Source organism: Osmerus eperlanus, chromosome 12 (assembly GCF_963692335.1).
Source record: "Osmerus eperlanus chromosome 12, fOsmEpe2.1, whole genome shotgun sequence".
Taxonomy (NCBI): domain Eukaryota; kingdom Metazoa; phylum Chordata; class Actinopteri; order Osmeriformes; family Osmeridae; genus Osmerus; species Osmerus eperlanus.
The window spans coordinates 6787723-6814499 of NC_085029.1; the positions used below are offsets into that span (position 1 = coordinate 6787723).

Genomic DNA, 26777 nt, shown 5'->3' on the forward strand with positions numbered 1-26777 from the left:
TGGCAGGGGTGGTTCAACCAACTCTCACATTGAGTTTCTCGATGTAAATAAATATCCTGACATTTTCAAGCTAAATTGATTCTCAGTTCAGTGTGAATGTTGGCACAGTATGTGTGTGTGTGTGTGTGTGTGTGTGTGTGTGTGTGTGTGTGTGTGTGTGTGTGTGTGTGTGTGTGTGTGTGTGTGACTGTAAGAGCCACAGAGAGGGTAGTCAGGGAGCATTTACAGAACAAGAGTCCACTGTTGTCTTTTCTCACGCTGTTTTAGTCACGACCTGAACCACTGTGTCCAGCTCAGTGAACTTTGCACTTTCCATATTAAGTAGGCTACATAAAAATTTAAAATAAACGAATATATGCATACAATTATGTTAAATGCTTTCGGCCTGAAGGAAGGACATGGACAACTGCCTGAAAATGGGTGAATTACCATAATAAATTATCTGGTACAACGGTATAATGAATACGCAGATAATGAATGGACATTCAGAGCCACGGACAGACAGGTTGCACTTTGAGACACCATCACAATGTAGCTCTTGAGCGCCCCTCACGCTATGGAATCTTGAAGAACTGCGTCAAGGGACCGTGCGCTCGGTGAGCGACTGCCGCTGTAGAGACAACAACACTGCTGTCAACACACAGGTAAGTTAACCATCATAATTGTATTATTTGAGGGACCTAAATCCTAAGCAGTCTCACCGTTGATATACCAAAGAACTGCAATGCACGACTGAATGCTTGTGAAATATGCCATTTTACGTAATAGGGTCGTAATTCTCAATCGGCGTTCCTCTGTCATTTTCTATTTTTCTATGAGGGAGAGGTTCGGCCTTTATTGAATCTATAGGTTACTGTCAAATAAGATATAAGATTGAAATAAGATATTGTAACAATGTGATAAAATCATACCATGGACAATGCTGGTGCCAAACAATGACTGTTAAAAAAATATTCATTGTGGCCATGTGTTTGTTTTCATTGTGAGAATGCATAAAAACACCCAGACATATTTTGTACACTCAATTGCCCAACACTGAATTGCAAGGGAATTGCTAATTCCACAGTATCATTGACCAGGTAAGCAAGATTTGTGTAGCCACATGGATGAGTTTCGAGCACGCAATTTAACGAGATTAATTCGTCTAATATGTGTAATGTGATTATATGTATTTGATTATATGTCGTGGACGAATGTAATTCGACATTTTTGATAGCATGGGAACCACTAATTGAGCTGAACATATCGTATTTATACCGTCTGTATTCAAGCCATTCATCAAGAATCGTTGGCTTTATGTAAACAGCGTATCAGTTCTGCCGTTATCTGGATCTTTCGCTCCTTCTTTCATCGAACGGCCTGTGCAAGCACGGTGCGTAATGGCGAAATATTCCCATTACAGCATTCCCATTCCCTAACACCAATTAGGAAATGTCATCGTTTTGGAAAATGAATATTTGCATTACATGCTACAATATTATAATTAGTTTGTATGTTGTATTTGTGACGGTGATCGAGGCAAATGAAATTGTAGGACTGCACGCGACACAAATGCCAAGCCCATATCGTTTGATAAATATTGCATCGCTCTTTCATGTGCACTGCTGTCAAACCTTTGAGGAGACGGCCATTAAACCGGGTTTTCACACACATATGGAAGCCGCCTAAATAATCCGCCTTTTGGTATTGGTTGCTTCAGTGTTGTAATCTACATTCATGTGGAGGCGCGCATTAGCAAATCCACAAGGGACTTCATATTTGTCACATGAAAAAGATGTCATTATTGTACACTAACAACCGTATTGTCTAATCGCAAACAATTGGTCAATTGCTGGTGGAATAAGGCAGTTCACTTGCTTGCATGCGTGAATAAAACCATTGAGTCTCCATTTCCTTTCCACGGTCACACCTCTTTCTCTTCCCTCCTCTGTTTTGAAGAAGTGGGCGCTGAGTGATTTACATGCTTTTAAGGGAACCCGTGCGCCATCATATCGACCATACTTCATCTAGTTTTATTTCAATGATGGTGATGGTTAGTGAACAAATGGCATGCCTGATTGCAAGAAAGTCCATGTTGATATACTATGCTGGGGTTTCATATTCCCAGCTGCTACAGTGCTACAACGTGCTTGTTGTACACAGTAGTCACACATGCATTTTCACGTGGTGGGATCCAGTTCTAAACCAAGCTGATGAGCAAACCCCGTGTCAACACCGCAAACTTGAATACCATGTAGGCTCCAATAGGTTCACAACCTATTCTCATCATCTGTGTCATGGTGGTGTGACGGTATGTAACAGACGTAGCCACGCTCCGTCACAACATGGTGTCGTTCGCCACTCGCTGGGCTCGAACGCACAACCCCTGACTTGCCAAGTGCGACCACTACCAACTACGCCAAAGAAAAGCTAGCTATTCATTGATGCGGGTGGCCTGTTACATACCTGAGGAGTGAGTTTCACAGGTTCACACCCGTTACATTCACCCCTCTGAAATCACTCGGGCAGGTCAGCTATTGCTAACCAAGTGATCCGGGTCACGGCACCAATGTGACCGTATGTAACAGACGTAGCCACGCTCCGTCACAACAAGGTGTCGTTCGCCACTCGCTGGGCTCGAACGCACGACCTCTGACTTGCCAAGCATGACCACTACCAACTACGCCAAAGAAAAGCTAGCTATTTGTTGACGCGCGTGGCCTGTTACATACCTGAGGAGTGAGTTTCACAGGTTCACTCCCGTTACATTGGCATAGTGCCTTGCACTGCACGGACCTGGGCTTGATTCCCACACAGGGCACTGTTTGGTACTCAGGTGGGGTATCTTCCGGGCCTTTTTGTGTGGAGTTTACATGTTGTAACCCTCCTGCGCTCACATGGATTTCCACAACAAAGAACCCCAAATAAAAACATGCAGAACAGATTGCTCTCCTGCCCTTGTCCCTGGCCAGGACACGGGGTGAGCACTTGGACATGGCCCCTGGCGGGTGCTGATGTGGCTTCCCACTGCTCCTGGCTGCCCTGGGAGGTAGGACAGCAGGATGGGATAAAGGCAAAAGAAAATTTCTCTGGTTGGACGAAAATTTGGACATGAATAAAGGTTTCTTCTTCTTCTAAGCCTACAAAACTAATCGTCCAAACAAAACTGTGAGAGACAAAACATTAATATCAACCAGCTTTCAGGGGTCATCGGTGAAGCACATTATTACGGCCTTCAAATGGAATTATACAAATTATTGTACCTTTGAGAAGACATTTGGCATAGCGATTGCCAGCATGCCTGTCAAAGGCAATTGGGAAACTGGGGCGTCTTTTGTCTGCCATTGCTTGTGATTGGGATCTGAGGTTTGGGTAAAATTCACTTAAAATAGTTTGACACAATATGTGAAATGATAGATGAGAGCTAAAATGACTTATTTAGTGTCTTTATATAATACTTTAATAATATGCTTTATTGTGTAGTTGAGCCAGAATTGCAGAAATATCTACAATATGTGTAGCATGGTAATAAACAGGCCTACTGGCCTAACCCCTACATGAGCTACACTCTTAAACAACTGGAATGTCGACCAAAACAAGTCACTTAGAAGAAACGTTCATGAGGTATTGCATAGCTGCGTTAATAGAAGGCAGAAATGCCATTCTGGGCTTTAAAAGACATTCCAGTGTGTAGTTAACGGGCATCTCCCAGATGAAGGAATTCAGTTGAAGGAACCACTACTCTTTATTCAGTGTCAGACAGGGCTGTATGTGCTGGTTCCAATGCTATCTGCAGGCGTTGTGTACATATTGGAGCATGCAGCAGCTGCAGCTTAGAAGATCATTAGTTGTGTTGATTTAGTCATGACAACATAAAAATAATTCATTTTCAGAGTTCCAATGCTTAGATGAAGATTGTAAGTATCTGTCAAATTATGTCATTTTTCCTAGGAGCCTTGGTATACATATTTGACACATCTTAATGCATGACCAGTCTTTACTTCAGAAGAGAAATTTGATATTTCTCTTTTTTTGTTGTTATAAATGTCCAGTTTTGAGCTCAGAAGATGAATGGAGTTTTATATTAGAGTCAAAAACAGTCAATAACATATGAAAAAAGAAACCAGAACTTTGGGCATTGGGCGAGCAGTTACTAAGCAAACGTGTTTGTGGCTGCCAGGCTGCCATTAGATGCTGAGTGTACATCACAGGCTGTGCAGCAAGCTGTTTCACTGGAAGTAGTGGGATGTGAAAATGGAGGCCCGCCTAATGGTTACACTTAGATGAGCTAGCCGAGGCTTGCATTTAAAAAGGTGGAGTCAGTGTAATTTCTATGGAGTTCTGTGCCTGGGGATGGAGACCGGGAGTGTACAGAGGGAGTCATGAAGAAACTAGGTCAGAGATACAGAGGCAGCCAAGCATGAGGGCAGCATCCTCTGCTCAGCTGAATCGCGGAGATCATTAGCAAACATGCCATCAATACTGTAGTAGACCTATTATTTGTACAAATCTATCAATCGGCTATGCATGGAATTATTGTATCGAAACGATTACATTTGCAGATCATTTGTAAAATGTAGTTTGATCTTTAGTTATTTTTTATCTCATCTATTGTGTTCTATTTATTTGTTTTTGAGTCATTATGACCAGGTCTTTTACATCCCAACAGCAAAGGGAGTTAATATATGACTCAAATGGGAGTTCTACAGTTATTTAAAAATATATATAATTTAGGGCTCCATCAAAGCCAAAATATATCTCAGATATCTTATAAATGTGAGTGTTCAGATGGTATTTCATAGGTTGCTTCGGTTCTGCTGAAGCTTTGTAATATACAGTATTGAGTTTGCTTTTTTCTCAACCCTTTAAGATAGAGTCGAGGCTTGTGGTCAAGATAACATTGCACACGCACTGTTGACACCGGATGCATCACTTTACTTTACTTTTTCGCCTTTTTTGTGGCATCAGCAATTTAGCAAGTTAGCTTAATCGAGTTTCAGTGTCAGCCCAGACCACAGCATAACGATGCAATAAATAGTATTGACAGAGAGATGGTTTGTTTAAGAAAGGTGGGGGTTGGTTGCAGGAATCAGCTTATATTAGCACTGTAAGCCTTTCAAGTATATCTATTAGCAGAAAAAAGCTATTGGGTTAGTTGTATCTTTTAATAAAAAGATCTTCAATTCAATTCTGCAAGTCTGCATCTGTTAGTTTTCTTCTAATCCTCAAAGCTCCTGGACACAGCATGAACTTTCTCTGAGGAATTGTTGTTTTTGGCACGGACTCTGCGCCCTTGTTGTTTGAATTCTGTCATGGGTGATGGTACAATGGGAGTTCTGTGAAGGAGCTGTGTGTACAGAGAGTAACCACACTTGCAACCGTAGTGCTGTCGAAACTCTTTGGGGTGTGCAAACATTTCTTCAATGAAATCCAAAGGCATTTGGGGGGGGGGGGGGGTGTTCCGAGTGTGAGCAGTGTGGTTGCCACTGAGGCTCTTTCATTTGATCAGTAGAGGAATGTTTGTCTACACTGTCCAGGACAGTAAATATGCAGGTGCACCCAGTGAAGGTCAGACCTCACATTAGGTTTTATTAGGAATGGTAAAATGAAGTTAGTCAAAGTCAAGTCACCCTAATATGTGGGACCTGTTACAAAGCCATTTCCGGCTCTTCCCATTTCCATTTATTCATTCAGCAGAAGCTTTTGTCCAAATCGACATATAAATAGTGCATGTACAGCTGAAAATCAAGGATCAGAAGTGTATAGTTCGACCAGTACTTCTGAGGTTAGAGTCTGTATCTACTAGGTACAGTGCAAAAGTAACCGCATTTCAGCCGTCAGGCATGGTGAGCAAAAACTATTTCTCAACCGCAATTTAACAATAACATCTCAACTACATAATTACATAGTACAAAAAAACAGCATCATATGTTTAGTGCAACATCCAACAAGTGTGTTTATAAAGGAAAACATGCTTGTATGAAAGGCTACACCAATGGATTTTGGTTTTGGATAAATAAATAAATAATGATTATTCCCTATACTGAGTGACATATTGACTTCAGTCACTTGAAGCCTAAAAGTGAGCCTAAATCAAATCTGAACGCTGGTAAATCTTTATCACAAAGCAAAAATAATGTCAGAACGAGACAATTTGCTGTCTGGAGCTGATAATCCCTCTACCCTGGCTGTGTGTCATGTGTGTGTGTATGTGTGTGTGTATGTGTGTATCAGAGTGTGTGAGCTTGCGTGTGAAAGAACTGAGAGAATGTGATACAAGTGTAAAATAATATATGCTGACGTAACCATTGGCTTTGATTTAATCGGATATGTAATCCTCTTTTCATAAGGTTTGAAGCTATTCTCATCTATTTGGCTGATTGGAACTTTTCTTTATTTGCTAAAAGGACTTTTAAATGTGCATTCACATTCAATAAAACTGAAATACATGAGTCACTTTCCTTTCTGATTGTGAAGTCATAAAAGCTCCATGTAGCAAAAGCTAAATTGGGAAAACTTAGATGGTCTGGTTGTTTAGGAAGTGCAACTTATCACTAAGCACTAAGGACATGTGGGCACAGACTATTTTAGACCCTGGGCCTGCAACTTGACTCTGGGACCCCATGTTAAGGAATATAAATAACCAGCTTTTTACTGATGCAGTGTCTGTTTACATTTAGCTAGTGACTGACTGGCCTGTGTAAGGCAGAAAACAAAGCTTATTCATTTGCATTTCTGAAAACCAGGTATTGTCTTGAGGAATTTTCTTGGCAATGAAATCTGCAACCGATGATAATCAAAGTTAGGTTGAGTTACATGAAGTCAAAAGAGGGCTCACAGTCTGGCTAATTTGACACCAACCACCTTGACGGAAACCATCTTCTTAAGAGTATTGTGAACCCACGCTGAACGGTTTGTTCTGCTTTTTTTGCAGCCTGACTCGGACTCGCTATGGATCAACACCAAGACTACATGAACAATGCCCCAAACAGCTACAGCTACAACTCTGGGGACTCCATGAGTGCGTCTCTAGCTGGCTTGACCATTAATAACCTGCACCACCAGGAGAATGGGATCCAGTTGGGACAAAAGAGCCCTGGGGATGGCTCCATGAAAGGTTAGACTATTTTATCTATCTGTCTGCCTGATGAATTTGAGTTAATCTTGTAATAGCCATACAGGCAATCCTTTTTCAATTAACCTCCAAACTGAAACCAGGATGTTGCATTTAGGCTAGTGCTACTGGAAAGTCAAAAATAGCAGATTGGTGAGCTAAGAAGCTTGAAGGGTAAAAGCAAGTGGTTGTGTTCATTAAAATTGTACAAGCTACAGAGCGACAAAGTGGATCTTGATTCAGGACAAAAACAAATGACTTCATCTGCACAGCTTTTTATAGCAAAAGAGAATGTGTCATATGTGTAGGTGTACAGTGCATTGTAGCCAAGAAGCAATATTCAGCTACAAAGCAGTGACAAAGCCATAAATACATTAAGCAGAATTTCAATATTCACATGACATAGCCTCACGTTTATAGTCATGCCGTTTAAATTGGGAGGTGGCGAGGCCTAGTCTTTCGATTGTGCTTTGTTTTAATCCTTTTTTACATAGGAAACAAGGCATGCTTCACGAGTCCTCGCTCCCTTGTTTGCAGCTGCGCTCTGTGCTGTATAATCCAAGCATCTGGGTCAGTCTCCCAGAACACAACCCACCCAGTCGTCCACTGCCACTGTTACTAATTCAGCCCACAAACAATCAAGCTTTGGGGACATACATTGCTTGTTAACTTTACAAGAAAAGGGTACAGTGAATTATCAAATGGGATCTCAATACGATACTAAGATGGTAGAAGGAAAAAGACAGAGGGAAATCTTGCCTACAGTAGTATTTGTCCCCATGCTGTGGTCATGCATTGTATAGGCACTCACAGTAGCTGTACTGACAGACAAGCCCACTAGCCCACAAGCCCACTAGGCCATCACTAACATACAATGCGCTCTTTTTTTGCAACAATAACAAGGTCATTTGTGTCCCTTCATGAACCCCAATCACTATTTGTCTGTGTAGTACGTAGCCTAGCTTTCCCCAGTTTACAGCCCTCACTAGTGCACTGGTTCTCCCCCTTTGCCCTCCCAATTACGCCCCGGATTCACAGGAAGAACAATTCAGAGTCATGTTCCTCTGCAGAACTTAACGGCTTGTGCATGAAGGGCACTTCAGATAGTGAGTACCTCACTCCACCTCTTTGTGCAGGTAGACGTGATTTTCAAGTAGTTTTGTAGTGTAAAGGTACTTGTGTAGGTATGTATTTGGAGTGTAGGTAAGTAGGTAAGACTTTATTTATATAGCACATTTCATACAAGAATTGCAGCTCAAGGTGCTTTACATAAAATCAATAAAAACAATAATACAAGTGATAAACAATTCAAACAAAAATAAAAATCCCAATAAGATCTCTGTTCAAGAGAGAAACCAACTTTAAACATGCATCTTAAAAGTAACAAAAATATAATTAATAAAAGTAGGAAAACCCTTTTGAGATAAAATTACTTAAATGCTTCGGTAAAAAGGTAGGTTTTAAGCTGTCTTTTAAAAATGTCTAGAGTGTTTGCTTCCCTAATATTTATGGGTAATTTGTTCCATAGTTTTGGGGCGTAATTGACAAAGGCCGAATCACCAATCTTCTTATGACTGCTTCTGGTGACCTCTAATAGGCCTGCATTTGATGATCGCAGTGTTCTAGCTGGTGTGTAGTTTATAAAGGAGTTAGCAATGTAGCTAGGTCCTTGTCCGTGTAGAGCTTTGTATGTGAGGAAAAGGACCTTAAAGTCAATTCTGAAGGTAACAGGGAGCCAGTGTAAAGTAGCTAGGACAGGACTAATGTGTTCTCTCCTTTTAGTTTTGGTTAATAATCTAGCTGCAGAATTTTGAATGAGCTGTAGTCTTTCAGTGGTTTTCTTGGGAATACCAGTGAAAAGTGCGTTACAGTAGTCCAGCCGGCTGGATATAAAAGCATGAATTAACTTCTCTGCATCATTTTGGTTTATGAATGGTCGTACCTTTGCTATATTCCTCAGGTGAAAGAAAGCTGTTTTGGTCACTTTATTAATGTGAGAGTTGAAATTCAAATCTGAGTCCAGGATTACACCGAGACTCGTCACCTCTGGTTTAAGACAGGGGGTTAAACCTCCAAGATTCTTAATAAGCATCTCTCTTTTGGATTTGGGGCCACATAGTAGGACTTCGGTTTTGTCTTCATTTAATTTAAGAAAGTTAGCGTTCATCCATTTGTTTATTGCCAACAGGCAGTTGGTAATGGAATTGATGGCCGTTGCATCGTTGGGTTCAGTGGATATATATAGTTGTGTGTCATCCGCATAGCTATGGAAATCTATGTTATGTTCTCTGATTATGTCGCCGAGTGGTAACATATAAAGAGAAAAAAGTAATGGACCTAAGCAGCTTCCTTGAGCAACCCCGTAGCAGTTCTCATGTTTCTTGGACCTATGGTCACCTAAACTAACATAAAACTTCCTTCCTGTGATATATGATTTCATCCAGTTCAATACACTATCCGTGAACCCAATAAGCTTTTCCAGTCTATTGATTAGGATGTCGTGATCAATTGTATCAAATGCTGCACTGAGATCTAACAGGATAAGGATAGAGACTTTATTTGCATCAGAGTTTAGTCTGAGGTCGCTAATTATTTTGGTGAGAGCAGTTTCAGTACTGTGATATTTCCTGAAACCTGACTGCGAGACTTCCAGGATGTTCTTTTCTTCAAGAAAAGAATTTAATTGGACTAAAACTATCTTTTCCAGTACTTTACTAATAAATGGAAGGTTTGATATTGGTCTGTAATTTGCAAGTAGACTGTTATCCAATTTGGGTTTCTTTAATAGGGGCTTTACAACAGCTGTTTTGAAGGCATCTGGGAAAACTCCAGTTCTAAGGGATGTGTTTATAATCTCTAGCACCGGACCTGAGACACTATCAAACACTCGCTTAAAGAATGTTGTGGGTATAGGATCAATATCTGAGGTTGTGGAGTTAGATTCGCTGACAATTTTGGAAAGTTCACTAAGTGTGATACAGGTAAATGTGCTCATGGTTATGTTGCAGAATCTACTGATGTCAGTTTCGACCCCACTATTAATAATACTAGCTCTGATCAAAGTTATTTTGTTCTTGAAGAACAAAGCAAGCTCTTCACATTTAACTACTGAGGATGGAGGTGGAGCAGGGACAGTGTTTAGCAGATGGTCAATGGTGGAGAAAAGAACTCTGGAATTTCTGGCATTTTCTGTAATAATGTTGGAGAAATATTCTCTCCTTGCTAGACGGATGGTTTTGTTATAGGTGGTTAGTGTATCTTTGTAGATATTGTAGTGGATAGTGATCTTTGTTTTCCTCCATTTTCTCTCTGCTGCACGGCATTTTCTTTTTGTTTCACTAACATTTTTATTTCTCAGCCATGGGGAGGTTCTGCTTGTGCACTTCTTTTTGCTTTTCAGTGGTGCAACAGAGTCTAACACAGATAATAGTGCATCATTGAGGTTCTCTACCATTTCATTCAGAGAGCAATCATGGTTAGTCGGCTCATATAGAGCAAATTGTTCAGAAAATGTCATCATAGCTGTATCGTCTAAATATCTTCTATGGACTAAGAATTCTTTTTTGTTTTTTGTTAGGATAATTTCCACATTAAAAAGTATATAATGATGGTCTGAGAGGGGTAGATCAGTTATTGAAATATTATTGATATTTAGTCCAGTTGTTATCACTAGATCTAGTGTGTTTCCGTGTCGGTGTGTTGGGTCTGTTATGTGTTGAGTTAGATTGAAACTGTCAAGGAGATTTAAGAGCTCAATAGTTCTTGGGTCTGCTTTTTTATTTACTTGGATATTTAAGTCTCCGTTTAAAACTACTTTGTCATTGTGTAGCACAGTATAGTGTTAGAATTCAACTTGAATCACCATTTTCATCCTTTTCAATACCGTAATCTATTTGTCATGTGTCTTGATGCGCTATGGGAACGTTTTAGGCTTTTTTTCCTCAGTGTGGGACCCTACGAAGCAGAGCCATTAAACCTGGAATTAAGGACAAAGCAATGATGTCCTGCGCCAAGACTAATTTAACTTTTCAATTTCACAGGGTATTTTTTTACATTCCACCCTTCAGTGATTATATACACCTTATGTTAAGATGTAAAAAAAAAAAATGCTCTGCAAATTCTCAAGTTGCAATCTCCCAAATTGGATCTTCACATATGTAACCGTAACATAAAAAACGAATTCACCTTCATCACACAGCAGAATGTAAGGAACTGTCACCAGAGGATAATGCTGACAGACCGGTGACAGAGCTCTCTGAACAAGAGAGCACCCGTTGTGATGAAGGTGTGCCACATAGCACCACTGTTGAGGACGGTGTACAAGCCAGTATGCCCACATCACTATCGCTGCCCTTGGCATGAAGTTGGAATACTAACATGTGTGCTATGTTGCTATGCTTGCTTCTTTCCCACTTCAGGGAGTAAAGACACTTTCTTTGCGGAGTTTGACAGCTCATGCTTTTCTTCTGTTGGAATTACTTGAAATGGCTGTTACATTTTATTTTGTCATGTTTAGTTGTATTATTGTCAATTGCACTGTACTTTGGAATTTGTCGGCTTTGCGGCAACCGATCATATTGAACTGCCCACCTCATAGGATAAATGAGAAAGAAAGATTTCTTAGAACAAATACGTTTCAAGTTTAAAATTTATCAGCCAGTTGTAACAAGTGCAGGTACAATGGAATTCTTTGGTCCTGCTCATTTTGACAATCCCTAGCTATCTATCTAAAACGAACAATAATAATCTATACCTACAAAGAATTACTGTAAATCATAACATATATGAGAGGCTATAATTATCAACAATATCTATAACAAGGTCAGATAAATTCAATCTAATAAGTTATTCACTGACTATCTAGAATAACCTAAACTGAGAAAAACAACATTTGTTCACGTGAAAAGCCAAGGCTCACTGGCTAATTGCAAAGGGGATGCGGTATGCTAGAAATATTTCGTTGTTTTAGCTGCACTCCAGTCTGAGCCAAACATGCTTTGATCATGAACAGTAAGCATGACGCCCTATCCTGAAGTTGTTGTAAGGGAAAGTGAGAGGTTGAAAGGTCTGATCTGTTTAAAAGATCCTAAACCCCTAGATTAAGACCCTGGACTTAGGAATTGTCCCTGGAATAGAAGAGACTGCTGACCCATCACAGACAACACAAGCTGAGCTGTAGTGTTTCAACAAGCTAGCTTTTAACAGGGTGCTAAACATGTCCCATACTATATGTATTCTACTAATATACTGCCAACTGCAAGAAAACAAAATATATCCAATAATGAGGTTGTCATTAACAAATGTCTGTAACAATTGGACTAAGTTATGGGAAACCTTTGGTGTTTCCAAAGCTTTAGGTGGTTGCGTGACCAAAATATCTGAATGCATGTGAAAATGCATGTCTAGACACTCTTATGCACTGTTTGATGTTCTGAAGAAAACCATGCTACTACAAGGTATGTATCTCATAGGAAGGTATCTGACCTTCCTATGAGATTTGGATCAGCAGATTTATATGGTTTAAAACTCAGTAGTTGTCCTCACTACATATTGTACATTTACCTTTGGGAATCAATTAATTCCAAAACAAAACTGCAACATGCCATTTGCTGTTAGATGTAGCAGCATCTTGCATGACACGTCAATGTCTAGCCTTTCTCCTTTCTTAAAGCCTGCCTTCATCTCACAGTTGAGCGAGAGGAACCGTCACCAGAAGACAAATCTGATGAACCAGTGTCTATGTTCTGTGAAGTAGAGACCACCCCCTGTGAGCAGGAGGTGGCACCTGGTGCCTCGGGTCAGGAGGAGGTGCAATCTGGTATGCCTCCGCTGCCCCGGCCACCCTCTGCATTCAGATTAAATACAGAACCATCCTCCTATTCAAATAATGTATGCTTTTATAACCAACAGATCCGTCTCCTCCTTTGTGTACTTTACCTAACAACTTCTGGTCTAACCGCCAAAGCTATATTTGGCTTGACTATTTGTTATGCTTCAGAGTCAACATGGACGACCTGTTTTGTGGTTTGCAAACATAAGAATGAAGTTATGTTCAGCATTTATATTTGCTTTAATGGATTAATGTTCTTTTTATTTATTTCTTTGTGCTTCTCTGTTGGTGCATTTTAATAAGGCATTGCTGTGCCTGTCTTCATTTGTGCTTTGGGCAATATGACGGAACTAAAGATTAAAGAACGGGTTTTTTATTCGCCATGAAAGTTTGCACAGACAAGGAATTTACTTTGGCAAGAGAGCCTACCTAGGCAGCCATTTTCGGCGCCAACTAGAAAGTTACAGCATAACATAAAACTGAGACAGACCCCTTCCAATTATCAATTTAATAAGTATCTATAAAAGACTGAATGATGGAGAAACTAAGAGGCGTGTGATCTGTTTAACAGAACCAGAGCCTTCAGATATGGTGAATGCCACAGTAATGGAATACACAGCTGAACTACCAGATGGAATACCAGGTTAGGTGTGGTGTTGGACCATGTAAGACTATAATGAGAGTGATGTGTCTCAGTGACAGTCTCAGCCTCTACCTCCATCTAAAAATCTGTTCATATGTCTGCATATATGGAACCCATAGAGACAATGACTTAGCCTGACATGTTTGTTACGTAAAATAAACAAGTACAAATGCGTTGATCATGTTGAATTAATGTGGCTTTGTGCATTAACCTCAGACCTTATGGATTTTACACGCTATCCCTGGCTGTTTTGGTTTTCTTTGCAGTGGTGTGGCTCTGGAGTATGAGTGACAGGTGTATTTGGTTGATGGGCTACTTTATAACATACTTTCTTCTGTTTCTTTTCACTGCATCACCCTGTTTCAACAGCAGTTGGAGGATCAAGCACAACAGGTATGTCACTTGATCTTTCTCAACCTTATATGGTTTGTTTGGTTAAGATTTGAACATGAAGACTTGACTTTATTGAGCACAACATGTATTTTGAATCAATTTCTTTACGTTGATAAGTATATCATGTATTATCATTGTATTTATATTATTATTATTGTTATTATTTATTTGTAGGCTATACAGGACAGTAATCACTGATTAAGAGAAAACAATTAAGTAGGTCTTTAACAAAAATACAAAAAACAATAATAATGCATAGCTACAACAACATTCTTACATAACCATTAATGTAAATAAACAAGGCTGCAGCCATCTCTTTAGAATATTTTACAATGCATCATTCAGTTCCATGACAGCATATAATCATGGCAATTTTCATTGTCCAGTCAATTTTGGCTATTGTTGTCTGTCGTCTGTATTACATGTTCATCCAGTTGTGATGTATTTTGTCACATCATTTGTTTTAGCCATAAGCGACATTTGAAAGTAAAGCCACTAATTACCATCCACCCCGTTCATATTTTATGTACACGTTTTCAATGCATCATATTCGTTTCATTGCACTATTCATATTTACAAATTGAATTTTGTAAATATAATCAAGAGCAGTTCTTTATTTAAAATGTTTATTATAATGTTTATGAGGCACACTATGAAATCCGCCATGTCACCATTAATCTGCTTTTCAAACAAATTAGTTGAGACTGGTGCAGAATTCCATAGTGGGTCGGCATTGACCTTGGTTGGAGCAGAGGCTGCTGACAACAGTACAACTGAGGAGAGAATGGGCTTCATGAGCTTGGCAGCTTCCTGTTCCCTGGACACTGGGAAGGAAGAAGCTATAAATTCAGTTGGGGTACATGCCTGGGAGTCTGAAAGGAGTCACACTTTGTGGGCCTCAGAAGACATGAGCTATGGATCAGCAAGGTTACGTGACGCCCCAGCCTCAAGGAGTCCAGAGTGGGCCCATGCAGTAGACTCTCAAAGAGCGGTCAGTCTCGATACATCCGAGTGTATATCTGTAACAAGTGACCTGCCAGGAACATCTTTAATGCGCAGCATGGCCTTGGAAGATCTCACGGCCATAGGAACAAGCACCTCATGGACGGATGGAGAAAGGATCTCAAATGAGCCTGTGGATCCTGGGTCTCTTGGTGCCTGCAACAGGGTTACACAGCAGATCATTCCAGAAAGTCCAGATTCCTTCAGTGCTCATAGTCTGTTATGTTCCAGCTTGGATCCTGGGACATCTCTACCATTAGCAGGAAACAGTGCACATCTTTCAGATCGACAAGAACCCAGTTCACTTTTTTTGAAAGACAACAATATAATTGGCATTAGCACGGTGCTTGAGGTGCTTGAAGTGCCCTTCACTGAGAACATGTTGAAGGACAAATATTTGGCATTAGTAACATCTGACACCAAAAGAGCTAGCCATATTTCCCTGGCTGATGTGGATGATTGTACTAAGATCAGTAAAATCATACCACACTCAGAGGCTTCTGAATTCCAGAGAACTTCCCAAAGTTCTCCTGCAAGAAAATCATTGGTTCCAGTTGCTATATTCAAAGGTCTGTTTGCAATTCAAATGCACAATTCTGAACGACTTCCATTCAGTTAATTCCTTACACTTTTTATTTTATAAAACAGTTCTGAATGCTATACAGCACTCTCTTGACCCAATGTGTTGGAAATAATCTTTTGGCTGACAGGAAGCTTGACGTTCTCCCTACACACTTTGTTTTGCTCACGTTGCAGCTCCCGCATCCGCTCTTATTTATATATTGCCAGAATCCCCTTGAGTGTTACCTCATATCCTGTGTGTCATACGTCATTTTGCATGTGGAGTTTTTCACATCACTCATTTTGGTGTTTGTTTTCCATATTGTCTCCACCTTCCCATGCACACACATTCATGTGGTTGCTTTTTGAACTTATTTTACTTGGTTAATGATGAAATTAAATCACGGATTACTGTTTTTTTTACTTAAAAGACAGTTTTGAGTTTCAAAAAAGTTTCTTGAAAAGGGCTGTTTACCTATTTTTACAGCACAAGCAAAGATTGATAATGACAGTGCCGAAAAGAAGGTAAGTGATTTGGGATTTATATTTATAAATGTTTTATCTTTGTGTTAAATCATTCCTACTTTTAAAGCCTAGGTTTCATTTTTTTATGCTCATTCCCCCCTCATATCAAGCCATGCAAAACTCCTACCAAAGCTAGACCCACCTCTGCCCTTAAAAGACCTTCCCCAATCAACAGAACCCCCAAAACACAGGCCTCCACCACAAATGGGCCTAGCTCATTACCCACTAAAGCCATCAGTACGGGAACCAGGAAGTCCCGAGTAAGTAAGGCTTAATGTTCTTAATGGAAAGTGTGTAAGTCTGTCTTAAACTACACCCCTACCCCTTCTAAAACCTGCATTGCTTTCCAGTCAAACATCTAACCGCAAAAAAACGGCTTGTCATTTCCTCTGTGCAACTTTGTGCATGTTATGATTGGACTTCTTTGCCTATGGATAATGACTTGATCATCTGTATGAAAGGGAGCATTTACATTTGTTCGATTTCATGTTTGTTGAATTGGATTGTGCCTGATTGCATTAAATATGCTCAGGTTTTTGGTAATATTGTTTTTGTTTGAAGCACTTGTTACTTTTACATTTTCTATTTCTTGCCTTCTGTCTTTTCTGTCCCCCACCCACCTAACCCTCTCACCCTCTCTCTCTCCTTCGGGGGCATAGACTCCAGGGGGTACTAGGCCTCAGGCCCCTGGAACAAAAATTCCTGCCAAAACCCCAGCTCAGCCAGGTGTGTAGATTCTTCATTTTCAGTGTTACTTAAAAGAACAATGGCTAAATGCAGATTATATCATTTTATGTGTCATATTACTTTTTGATTCAGCACCAAGCGCTAAGAAGCCAGCGTCCAAAAATGATAAAGGTAAAGCAAAAACACATAAACGTTAAAAATAGTCTGGACGTAATATTGAATGATTAATATCAATGATGTTGCAATAAATAGTACTCTCAGATCCATGAGCAATCTAGCATTACTGTAGGTTCTACTAAACCTTTTGAAGTACATACAACACCTGGTTGTTTATTGCACCCTTTCAATTTTCTAAAAGACACCAGTGGACACAGCAGCCCTGGTACTCCAAAGTCCCCCAACAGCCAAGCTCTTCCTGGAAAGCCGTTGGCTGTGCCAGCCAATCAAGTGAAGAAAGTGGCTGTGGTGCGTTCGACACCTAAGTCCCCTGGCTCTCTCAAGAACCGCCCTCCCGCTCCCCTGGCGGCTGCAGCCCCCATGCCAGACCTGAAGAACATCAGGTCAAAGATTGGCTCCACGGACAACATGAAACACCAGCCTGGTGGCGGCAGAGTAAGCTTGGCTTTTGAACAACTACATTCCTCACATTTCTCCATAACAAGTCACTCCCTTCACTGTTCTCTGTTTTGCTCTGGAAGCTTACACAGGAGATTGCACCTAGGTTTATGTCGTTTGACCTGTTGTGTTTCCAGGGTACTTAAAACAATAATGGTGTGGACAGTGGTCATAGGAACTAAGGTGGTGTTAGCACAAATTCATTGAAATGAGTTTAGCATTAAAACATTTAAAATGCTTTGACAGTGAATGCTTGGATAACTTGGAACTTCATGAAGAACTGTGCTATGACTAATTATATGTCATACACATAATTGCACTGCTTAAGTAAGAACTACTTCAAGTCTTACTTAGGAAGTTAACTTGAATCGGTCGAGAGTCCTCTGATTTGAAACCTTAAAGGATAACGGTCTCCTCCCTTACCCCTTACTCTTTCTAGGTACAAATACTTGAGCAGAAGATCGACTTAAGTAATGTCCAGTCTAAGTGCGGCTCCAAAGACAATATGAAACATGTACCCGGAGGTGGCAATGTGAGTAACTAAGGGATGAACTCAACACCTGAGTCTTGAGTATCTCTAAAGTTATGATCATCGAACTCTTGTGGAAATTGGAGATGTCCTACTCGTCTACCGGTTCTAAGTTTTGCACTTTTCAAATATGTTTTATCTTTTAATCTTGTGTGTGTGTACAGATGGGTGTACAGCACTTATCTCGATCCATCTATATTCAACATGGTCCTCATCTGCAGCCTTGCTGCTTTGGTTTTCTAAAGACTAACACCTAACTTCTGCTTATTTTAGGTTCAAATACTCGATAGGAAGGTGGACGTGAGCAACGTTCAGGCTCGTTGTGGCTCCAAAGACAACATGAGGCACACTCCTGGAGGGGGCAGGGTGAGTTACTATGGTAACTTAGTTTACGTGCTAAAAGCGTATCTTTAGACTTATTGCTCCATAACTGCTCTGTTCTGGTGGTGCAAAAGCTGCTTTTCACAAAACACAACAAAAAGGGTAATCGCAGAAACGACCTTACCAGGCAATAGGTTCCAAAGTGTCTACAGGTGGCCTTTGATGAGAACTTCCTAAGCTTCTTGCTTTAATTTGTGATTTGTTTAATTTTTTACACCATCTGAGTTACCTAATAAGCACCATTAAATGTAGCAGCAAAGCACCATTAAATGTAGCAGAAAATGTAGACTTCAAGATCACAAGATTTAATTTCACAACATCAGGCAGTCTCTGTCTTCCTCACTTGCAGCCCTGCTGCATCCTAGTACTCCTGGATAACAGTTTATTCCCTTACTTCTGCACTCCAGGTTCAAATACTTAATCAGAAGCTGGAGTTTAGTCATTTCCAGTCTTAAGTGTGGCTCCAAAGACAATATCAAACATGAACCCGGAGGTGGCAATGTGAGTAACTAAGGGACTCAACACCTGAATCTTGAGTATCTCTAAAGTTATGATCAACAACTCAACCTTTGGTAAAATACGAAGTGCCCTTCTCTATCGGTTCTATGTTATGACCTTGGTTACGTCAAGCCAGACTGCCTGGTTAAACCTTTATGTATGATATACAGGCGTTTTGAAACACGTTCGTCTTCCATCAAAACAATATTTTCCTTATTTTTTCTGGTCCTCATTTGCAGCCTTGCTGCTCTTGGTTGCCCAAGGATAATGTTCTGTTCCCCTACATCTGCGCTGTTTCAGGTACAAATACTTGAAAAGAAGTTGGACTTAAGTAATGTCCAGTCTCGGTGTGGCTCCAAAGATAATATGAAACATGTACCCGGAGGTGGCAATGTGAGTAACTAAGGGATCTTCCCATGACTCCATGCAGCTCTCACCAAAGCACTGCCTCCTTCAACTAAATAACGCATCTTCGCCAAGGAACTTGATGCAGACACTACTGCACGAAAACCCCTCTCTCCACTCTGATCCGTACCAGTTTATGACCACAGCACTCCCAGTTAACACTAAACCTTGTCATGAAGCCTATTCAAATATTCATGAGCATTGCAGTCTATATGCATTTGTGAAATATCCAGTATACTAAAGGATGTGACTTTGCACATGGTCATGTTATATTTGGCATTACCATGTGCTAAATGTATTCAGGTTGCTTAAATTACTTCATGTAACAGGATCCCTTTGTCTCATGACATCAGATCTAATTTAATCTTGTTCCATGCTCATGACAGTGTAAAATAGGCTTGATGACACATCCTGAAACCTGTATATGTCAATGTACTTGTGGTGGTGAGATTAATCCAATTTGATAATACTATACAATAACACACATGGTGTAGTTATTGTCAGTTAATATCAGTTAATATCCAACATCCAAACCTTTTTTGTAAGTAATTGACAATAGTTGGATAGGCATCAGAAACCAGTGTACTATATAGGATTAAATACAATTCTAAATAACTTTTGACATATTACAAATTAAATACAAATGACAGTTTCATAGAAAAAATAGTTCAAGTCTACAATAACAACAACAATAAACATTTTCGAAACAAAGGTTTCAAAAATGACACAGGCCGTCTCTGATCAGCACGATGTGTTTGTGTCGGTTAGGCCTCTTCTTTGAGGCACCAGCCCATTGTAATAGAAAGCAGAACAGTGACCTCACTCACTAGACAGAGGGCTTAGTGTGAAGAGACACCAGCCTACCCCTCACACAGGGGCGCTTGTGATGAGATCATCAGATCTATGCAAGAGTTGTGGTGTGTGGCTGATAAACAGTGCATATCTGAAAGCCACTTTGTTTGGTTTCTGCCCATGATCTTGGAAATGTATAATATCTATCACTGTCTTGTAAAGCAATACTACATGACATGGGATCACTTTTATCTACATCTCTGATCATTTAGAATGTACCAAAATGGCAAACTAAATAAATAATAATAAAATATTAATTGAAATTATATTTGTTCATAATACACAATTAATGAGTTTGCAGTTCAGTGCCTCTGTGTGAATTGTGTGTTAACAGTGTTTTGTTTTCTCAGATAACCCTCTGATAACGAATGTGTCAGTGCGCAGGCAAAGCTCTGGTCGTGGTTTTACATGCATGGCAAGTTCACAATCATTACTTTTTGCCAAGTGTGTAAAAAAAATTCTGTTTGTCTTTTCTCCTTTTTCATATCAGGTTCAAATTGTTCACAAGAAAATCGATTTGGGCACTGTTCAATCTAAATGTGGTTCTAAAGACAACATCCGCCACAAGCCAGGTAAGAAGAAAAAACCTTCCTTTCCATTCTCAGTAAAAAGGTGTCACTGTCAAAAGAAAATATTAATATCATAATGATTTGTTTGCATTTGATACACATTTACAAATGGATCAATTTCTACTCTGGTTTACAAGGTGGCGGAAATATTGAGATCAAGTCTGAGAAATTGGACTTCAAGGTCCAATCAAAGATCGGCTCTCTTGACAACATTGGGCATGTGGCTGGGGGCGGACAGAGGAGGGTAAGAACACAGATACATGTCCTGGTGGTGCTCATCATACATTAGGGAGATGCATTTTAGAAGCTTACTTTTCTATTTACGCTTCAAGCTTTGCTTGCACATCCCCTTCCCCCTTTTCCCCAAAATAAGTCATGCATACTGTGAATACACAATGAATAGCTACATTTAAAAAGTAGATGGGTGTCATATTTTCAATAAAAGGTTAAGCGACAGTCAGCTTACTTCAGTTCGGGTTAATCAATTAAGTGCACGCAGAGCACATATGTATTGTAATACAGCCCACAGACAACTACTTGTATAACAAGTAGGACACGCAACACATCAACTACTTTAAGAATCATCGTGTATTTTCAGTACAAAGCTACAACCCACAACATTAGTTGAAGGCTGTAATTGGGCGACTAGGTGACTGAGGCTGTCCAACTCCTGCTTTAATTCCCCTCCTCTCATCCCCTCATCTTCCTGTGTTTGCTGATCCTGCACTCTCTCTCACCACTCCTAAATGCTAGATTCCTGCTCTCTCTTTCCAGATAGCTGGGCATATTCCCTCCTCATCTGCTCATTAATTACAGTGCCACTCCCACAGGCTTGTCGGGCTTCATTCATGTCGTATGCAATCCCTCCCAGTTAGAACGACATTCCACCTAACCCAATTTTATTTCCACATATCCAATTGTGTGTTCTCATCATCAATCTCATTTTACACTTCATTATTTATTCATTTATTATTACCATTATTCATTGAATCATTGTTTTGACTTGTTTTGTCTTGCATTTGGACTTTCTGTTCACCCCGATCACCTGTTTGTTTTGTTGCGTGGTTTACCCCTGCCACCCTCTCCGGGGCTCCTCTGTAGAGAGAGAAAGGGAAGGAAGCAGAAGGGGGTTCCAACGACAGCCCCACAAATGGGGACATGTTCGGCCTCTCCCCTGCAGACACCCCCCCTCAGTCACCTCAGCCCCTTCCCTCTGCACCCATCACACCTGTCCTGATGAACCCTCTCATAAAGATTGAGGACTCCTGTAAGTACTCGACATCCACAGTGCCAGGAGGTTATCTACACCATTGAGACATGTGCATATGATGTATTAGGATTGGTAGCATGGCAAGGGTATAAGGAAAAAGGTATCGGAGCATCAGATATCAGCTTACAATTTTAGACTTCATATCAACTTTATTATTGACATTATACCACTAGAGGGTGTCCTAACAGTGTCATAAATGTATAGCTTTGACAATTCTGCTGTATGGTTGAATAATTCTGCTTGTATCTAAAGATAGTACACCTATTGCCAATGTATACGCATTTTAGCACTAAGTACCAAGCAACCAGTGTTACTGTTTCCTAGTGAATTCATTAGCTACGTATTTGTCAGTCCTGTTAATGACTTATTACTGATTTCTCAGAAGCAGATAGCTAGATAGGAAACCAAATTGCTTAATCACTTAGCTAAACTGTGTTCTTGACTGACAGATTGAGAACCACAAACTGACGTTCCGTGAGACAGCCAAGGCCCGCACTGACCACGGCGCAGAGATTGTTTCCTTGGAAGACTCACCCAACCAACTCAGCACCATGTCCTCCTCTGGCAGTATCAATATGGCGGATTCACCACAACTGTCCACGCTGGCTGACCAGGTGTCTGCCTCTCTGGCCAAGCAAGGCCTGTGAATGCACAGCCGAGGGTCCTGCCACACTACCACATATAGAAGTTCAGACACCTTCCTTGTCATTTTCACGAGACTTTATTTTAGCTACCCATCACTGTTTATCCTCACTGACATTTAACACTGTTATTGAGACAATATCATGAGAAAAGAGGTCTTAATTAGAGATTCATGTAAGCCAAGGCTACATTAAGTGTTTTGTTTTTTGTTCTTTTTTTGTGATCGTAGATCGTCTCCCCCCCGTCCCCTTCCCCTGTCTTCTCTTGACCTTTCATGAGTTTCCTTGGTCATGGTTAACACTCATCCATTTCTTTCCAACTCATTTGACTGTCATAAGGACTGCAAATCATTTCGTTTGATGAGGATGTATTGAGTGTGAAAAATTATGGACGACGGATCCCTTGAGTGGCTTTTTGATACATTTACAATAAAAGTATTGGGGAAGCAGAGGGTTAAGACCAGTAAAGCAGCCCACTTTTGCAGTCTCAAGCAAACTCAACATTTACAGGGTCAAATCAATGGTGAGAGAACGGGTGGGCTAGTGTAGCAAAGCTTCCATTTACAGTAAAATGTTTGTCCTCTTCACTAACTGGCTGTCCTTGCTTTGCGTGCTAACTGCATATCAAGGTAGAATAGTTGGGCATGGGGATGACATACCTCTCCAGACCAAAAAAAAAACGAATATAGGATGATTAGATTAGAAACCTTGGTTTGTGTTCGGCACATTTTTATAATTGTATTCTGTGGATATGACATGTATTTGATATGAAAAAACATTTGTATTGTGCCTGCTGTCGGTGTTAATTTATTGAGGTTATGTATATGCTAGCTCTGTTGTAAATGCGTCTCAGCTTTGTCTATTGAAGTGGTAAGTCAAGTTTTACTTAAGTATTGCCAGTGGAATTCATTGAGCGAAAGATTGTCTCTGGCTAGCTTGAAAAGCCTCTCAATTAAAAAATATAGAATTGGGATCATGGATAGAGCTTGTGTTAAATACAGGTCATGTACCTAGATAATACAATTCGATTCAAATGACTAATATGCTGAGATAGGCGACTCACTAATGTGTGACTGTCCTCCTTAACTACAACCTTAAAATTAGCTATGGCTTGTGTATATTTTGATCACGTGAGAAAACAGTAAAAGGCAAAGAAACATTCGCATGTCCACCACCAGAAACACACTATTCTCTTAGCTGTTCCGAATTTGTGTCCTGGATCTCACAAAACTATATGGTCCCCTCCTTAAAATGTTTCAACAGTTTTAAGCTGTATTCCTATAGTGATTCACCATTACCTAAAAGTATTCCTGTTATTGAATTCCAGACATGTAAATGAACTTGCATGCATTTCATGTAGGACAGTTGACTTTCTTCTGCCTCCCTTCAACGTCACTATGCTTTCACTGTATATCCTGTAATATATGCTTGTGTATTTAATAGGATATATATGTAGGTATTAGTGCGTGGATACTTCAACACAAAGGACAACCCCTTCCTTTAGGTACAGCCAAATGTGAACTGATTATACAAATATACTTTTCCTATGTTGTGTGTTTGCTATGTATTGCAAATATATAGCCTACTGAATTGATACATTGGAACAGCGTGGCGCACAGAAGGGGTGTGCTTGCAACACAATAATCTGCATGCTAAAACTAATGATTAATTTGTATCACTAGTAGACAAAATTCATTTAATGTGTTAAATGGGTATGTGCACCGCGCACACTATGAGGAAGACTGGGACTAAGTTATAGGGCAGGTGTTTTGTATACAAATGTCTGGAATATCAAATTCTGGGGTCTTGATTGGAAAAAGTCTTCTCCAAATGCCTGTGTGCCAAGGCTAATGGAAAGGTTTGCAGTAACAACTATCACCATCATCTTTTGTTATTTCTGCGGCTGTACAGTTGTGAAAAATGTAATTGTTGATGTTATTGTGCATTTTATCAATAACTGGTTTATGATCCTTCTTGTTGCTGTATGTGAATTTGAAAATAAACACGATCACACCACAGTTCATTTCTCTCACTTTGCTGCAATAAAGAGGTGAAAACCTTAGCATGTCAAGTTTAACATAAATGTTTTAATGGTACTATTTACAAAAAACAAGTCTGCTTTTGATTAGGTTTACTGCTGCAATAATGGAACAGGTACATCGACATATCGCTTAACTACAAAATAAAAAAAATACAGTGATTGAATGACTGTGGCATAAAAACACAGGTGTAAAATTATACAACCATATATTTTGCATAGCAATTAGTTATTCATGGGAGAAATGGCGGTGAGATTTAGACATTGTGGGATGGCAAAAACATGCCTCTTGCAACAGCAGTCTCTTTAGATCAGAATTACCTACTGAGGGGCAAAATGATTCTCAGCATTAGAAATATTCCCTTAAAACTGTAAAACCTGAGGTCTGGGTGGCTTCTAGCAAAGAGTTGCTACATCTTAAACAATTGCAAGAGGACACTTCTTATTCCTGTCAAGTGAAACCAGAAACAAACAGGTTTTTTCAACATATAAACCTACCAATAATTCACCAGCATGAACCTGTACGCCCAGAATGGATGATGTGGGTAATGGATCCACCACCAGTGTGATTTGAATTTTGAGTTTCAATTTGACTACAATAACATAATATATTGCTGACCATAAAGGCATGTGGGGGGGGGGAGAGGATACGACAGATAAAGAGTATGATCTTTATTTTTCCTTTTATCTATTGAGCTCCATTTGCTGGGCTATTTTGAGCTGATAAGCATTAGCATTTTTTTTCTTTCTTTTTTCTGCATTCAGAGAAGTGCTCCATCACACTCCTTTCACTCAGTCATCCCACTGGCATATATGACTTGGAGAGAGATGGCTAGGTGTGAGAAGCCTGATTCTAAAGGAATGATTACCATCCAAATAAAAACAAACAAAGCCTAAAGTTTGAACAGACGATACAAAAAAAAAAGTGTCAGGAATGAAACAAAACAAAAGCAAACCAACACAAACCCTTGGCAGTAAAAGAAGTGCTCTACAATTTCAGTAACCTCTGAGTAAAAGAGGTTACATCCAAAATGTACCTGTTGATTGGGGAAGTATGAGAGGATTTTTTTTTTTCTTTTTTTTTTTCTTGTTTTGTTATTCGTCACTCCACTAAAAATGTACATGGGAAGTACAAGCAAACTAGTCAATAGAAAACACCCTTTGGCCATACTTTTGAGTTGTCCGCTACATAGTGTGCTACAAGTGTGCACGCGACATATGAAACACCACTAAGCCCCATGTACATTATTTAGCCTACTACAGAAATAATTTTTTGTAACATGTTGTTTTATACTGTTTTTTTTCAACATTTCATCTTTTTTTTCTTTTCTTCCTGTGACAAAAACAAGTGTTGGGAAAGGCTTCTATTTTCCGTAATATTCACTAAAACTGTGAAAAGTATTAGACTGATGTTTGAATATCAAACAACAGGAACCCTTTTAATATATTCTTCCGGTTTGAGGTTCTGCTTGTTAATGCCAAAGTGGAGAGGTGGGGGGGGAAGGGAGAACCTCGTCCCGTCAGTCATTCATCGATTGGTGGTGGCCTTCTGTTTAGAGACATCCTCCTCACAAGGCGAGGGGTCCGCCTCCTCAGAGTCCAGTCTGCCATAGCCAGTTACTCGGCAACCGGAGATGCTGCGCACCCTCTGCCTCGTATCGTCGTCGGACTCGACCTCAGGCTCTGGTGCGGGGTCTTCTGACATGGGGAAGTTCCTCCGCTCCCACGGTGCCACCGTCTAGATGGGAGTTTAGAAACGTTATCTCATCAGAAACGTGGGACGTCGAAATATAAAGTGAGGATAAATTGGGTTCATTTCAACCCAGATCGGTCACTTGTGACTCTTTGTGCCCCACCCCCCATGGAAAAAATGTGAAGACGCCACAACCAACTAAATCATCCTTACAATTGCATCTATGACGAATTTCTCTAACAATGAAAATCTTCAACCAACACCAATGAATGACACAAAGAAGATTCAAGAGCCGGCCAGGACATACCCTTTCCTCAAAGGTGAAGTCAGGCGTGGAGCAGCGAGTGTCCTCGCTGGAAGGCAGGCGCTGCGAGTCCCGCGAGCACGGTGTGTGAGGGTTGGAGGTTGCGTCGGGGCTGGGCGGGCTCATGGGCGAGGGTGCGTAACTGTAGTCGTGGAGCAGAGGGCAGTGGCCCGGGTCTGGGGAGGCTGGCTGTGGTGTGGGGGGGTTGGTTCCACAGAGCAGAGGGGTGGTCCGCCCGTCTACGGATT

The 26777-nt window shown here is 40.3% G+C and overlaps 2 protein-coding genes across 24 annotated transcripts in view; one reads left to right on the forward strand and one right to left on the reverse strand.

Moving 5' to 3' along the window:
* Positions 1-493: 493 nt before the first annotated feature.
* On the forward strand, positions 494-24512 carry mapta (microtubule-associated protein tau a). Of its 23 annotated transcripts, none has more exons than XM_062475172.1 (16): positions 494-644; positions 6914-7096; positions 11292-11420; positions 12783-12911; positions 13936-13959; positions 16010-16047; positions 16158-16307; positions 16707-16773; positions 16867-16905; positions 17093-17346; positions 17789-17881; positions 18152-18244; positions 19058-19150; positions 20505-20586; positions 20721-20827; positions 22303-24512. In XM_062475172.1, exons 2-16 carry the CDS (start codon positions 6931-6933, stop codon positions 22498-22500), a joined length of 1662 nt encoding a protein of 553 aa, XP_062331156.1. In that variant the 5' UTR covers positions 494-644; positions 6914-6930; the 3' UTR covers positions 22501-24512. The 23 variants fall into 23 exon arrangements, with proteins under 23 accessions (XP_062331156.1, XP_062331168.1, XP_062331155.1 ...); XM_062475184.1 differs by lacking the exons at positions 494-644; positions 17789-17881 and adding exons at positions 1230-1372; positions 21685-21850 and having other exon boundaries at positions 22303-22444; XM_062475171.1 differs by lacking the exon at positions 494-644 and adding an exon at positions 1231-1372.
* Positions 24513-24561: 49 nt separating this feature from the next.
* The window catches only part of kansl1a (KAT8 regulatory NSL complex subunit 1a), a 15994-nt gene continuing 13778 nt past the window's right edge, over positions 24562-26777 (reverse strand). The window contains exons 10-11 of the mRNA XM_062475348.1: positions 26533-26773; positions 24562-26270 (exon numbers count right to left, since the gene is read on the reverse strand). Coding sequence (XP_062331332.1) covers positions 26061-26270; positions 26533-26773 — 451 coding nt within the window. The 3' untranslated portion in view covers positions 24562-26060. The remainder of the gene's footprint in view (positions 26271-26532; positions 26774-26777) is intronic.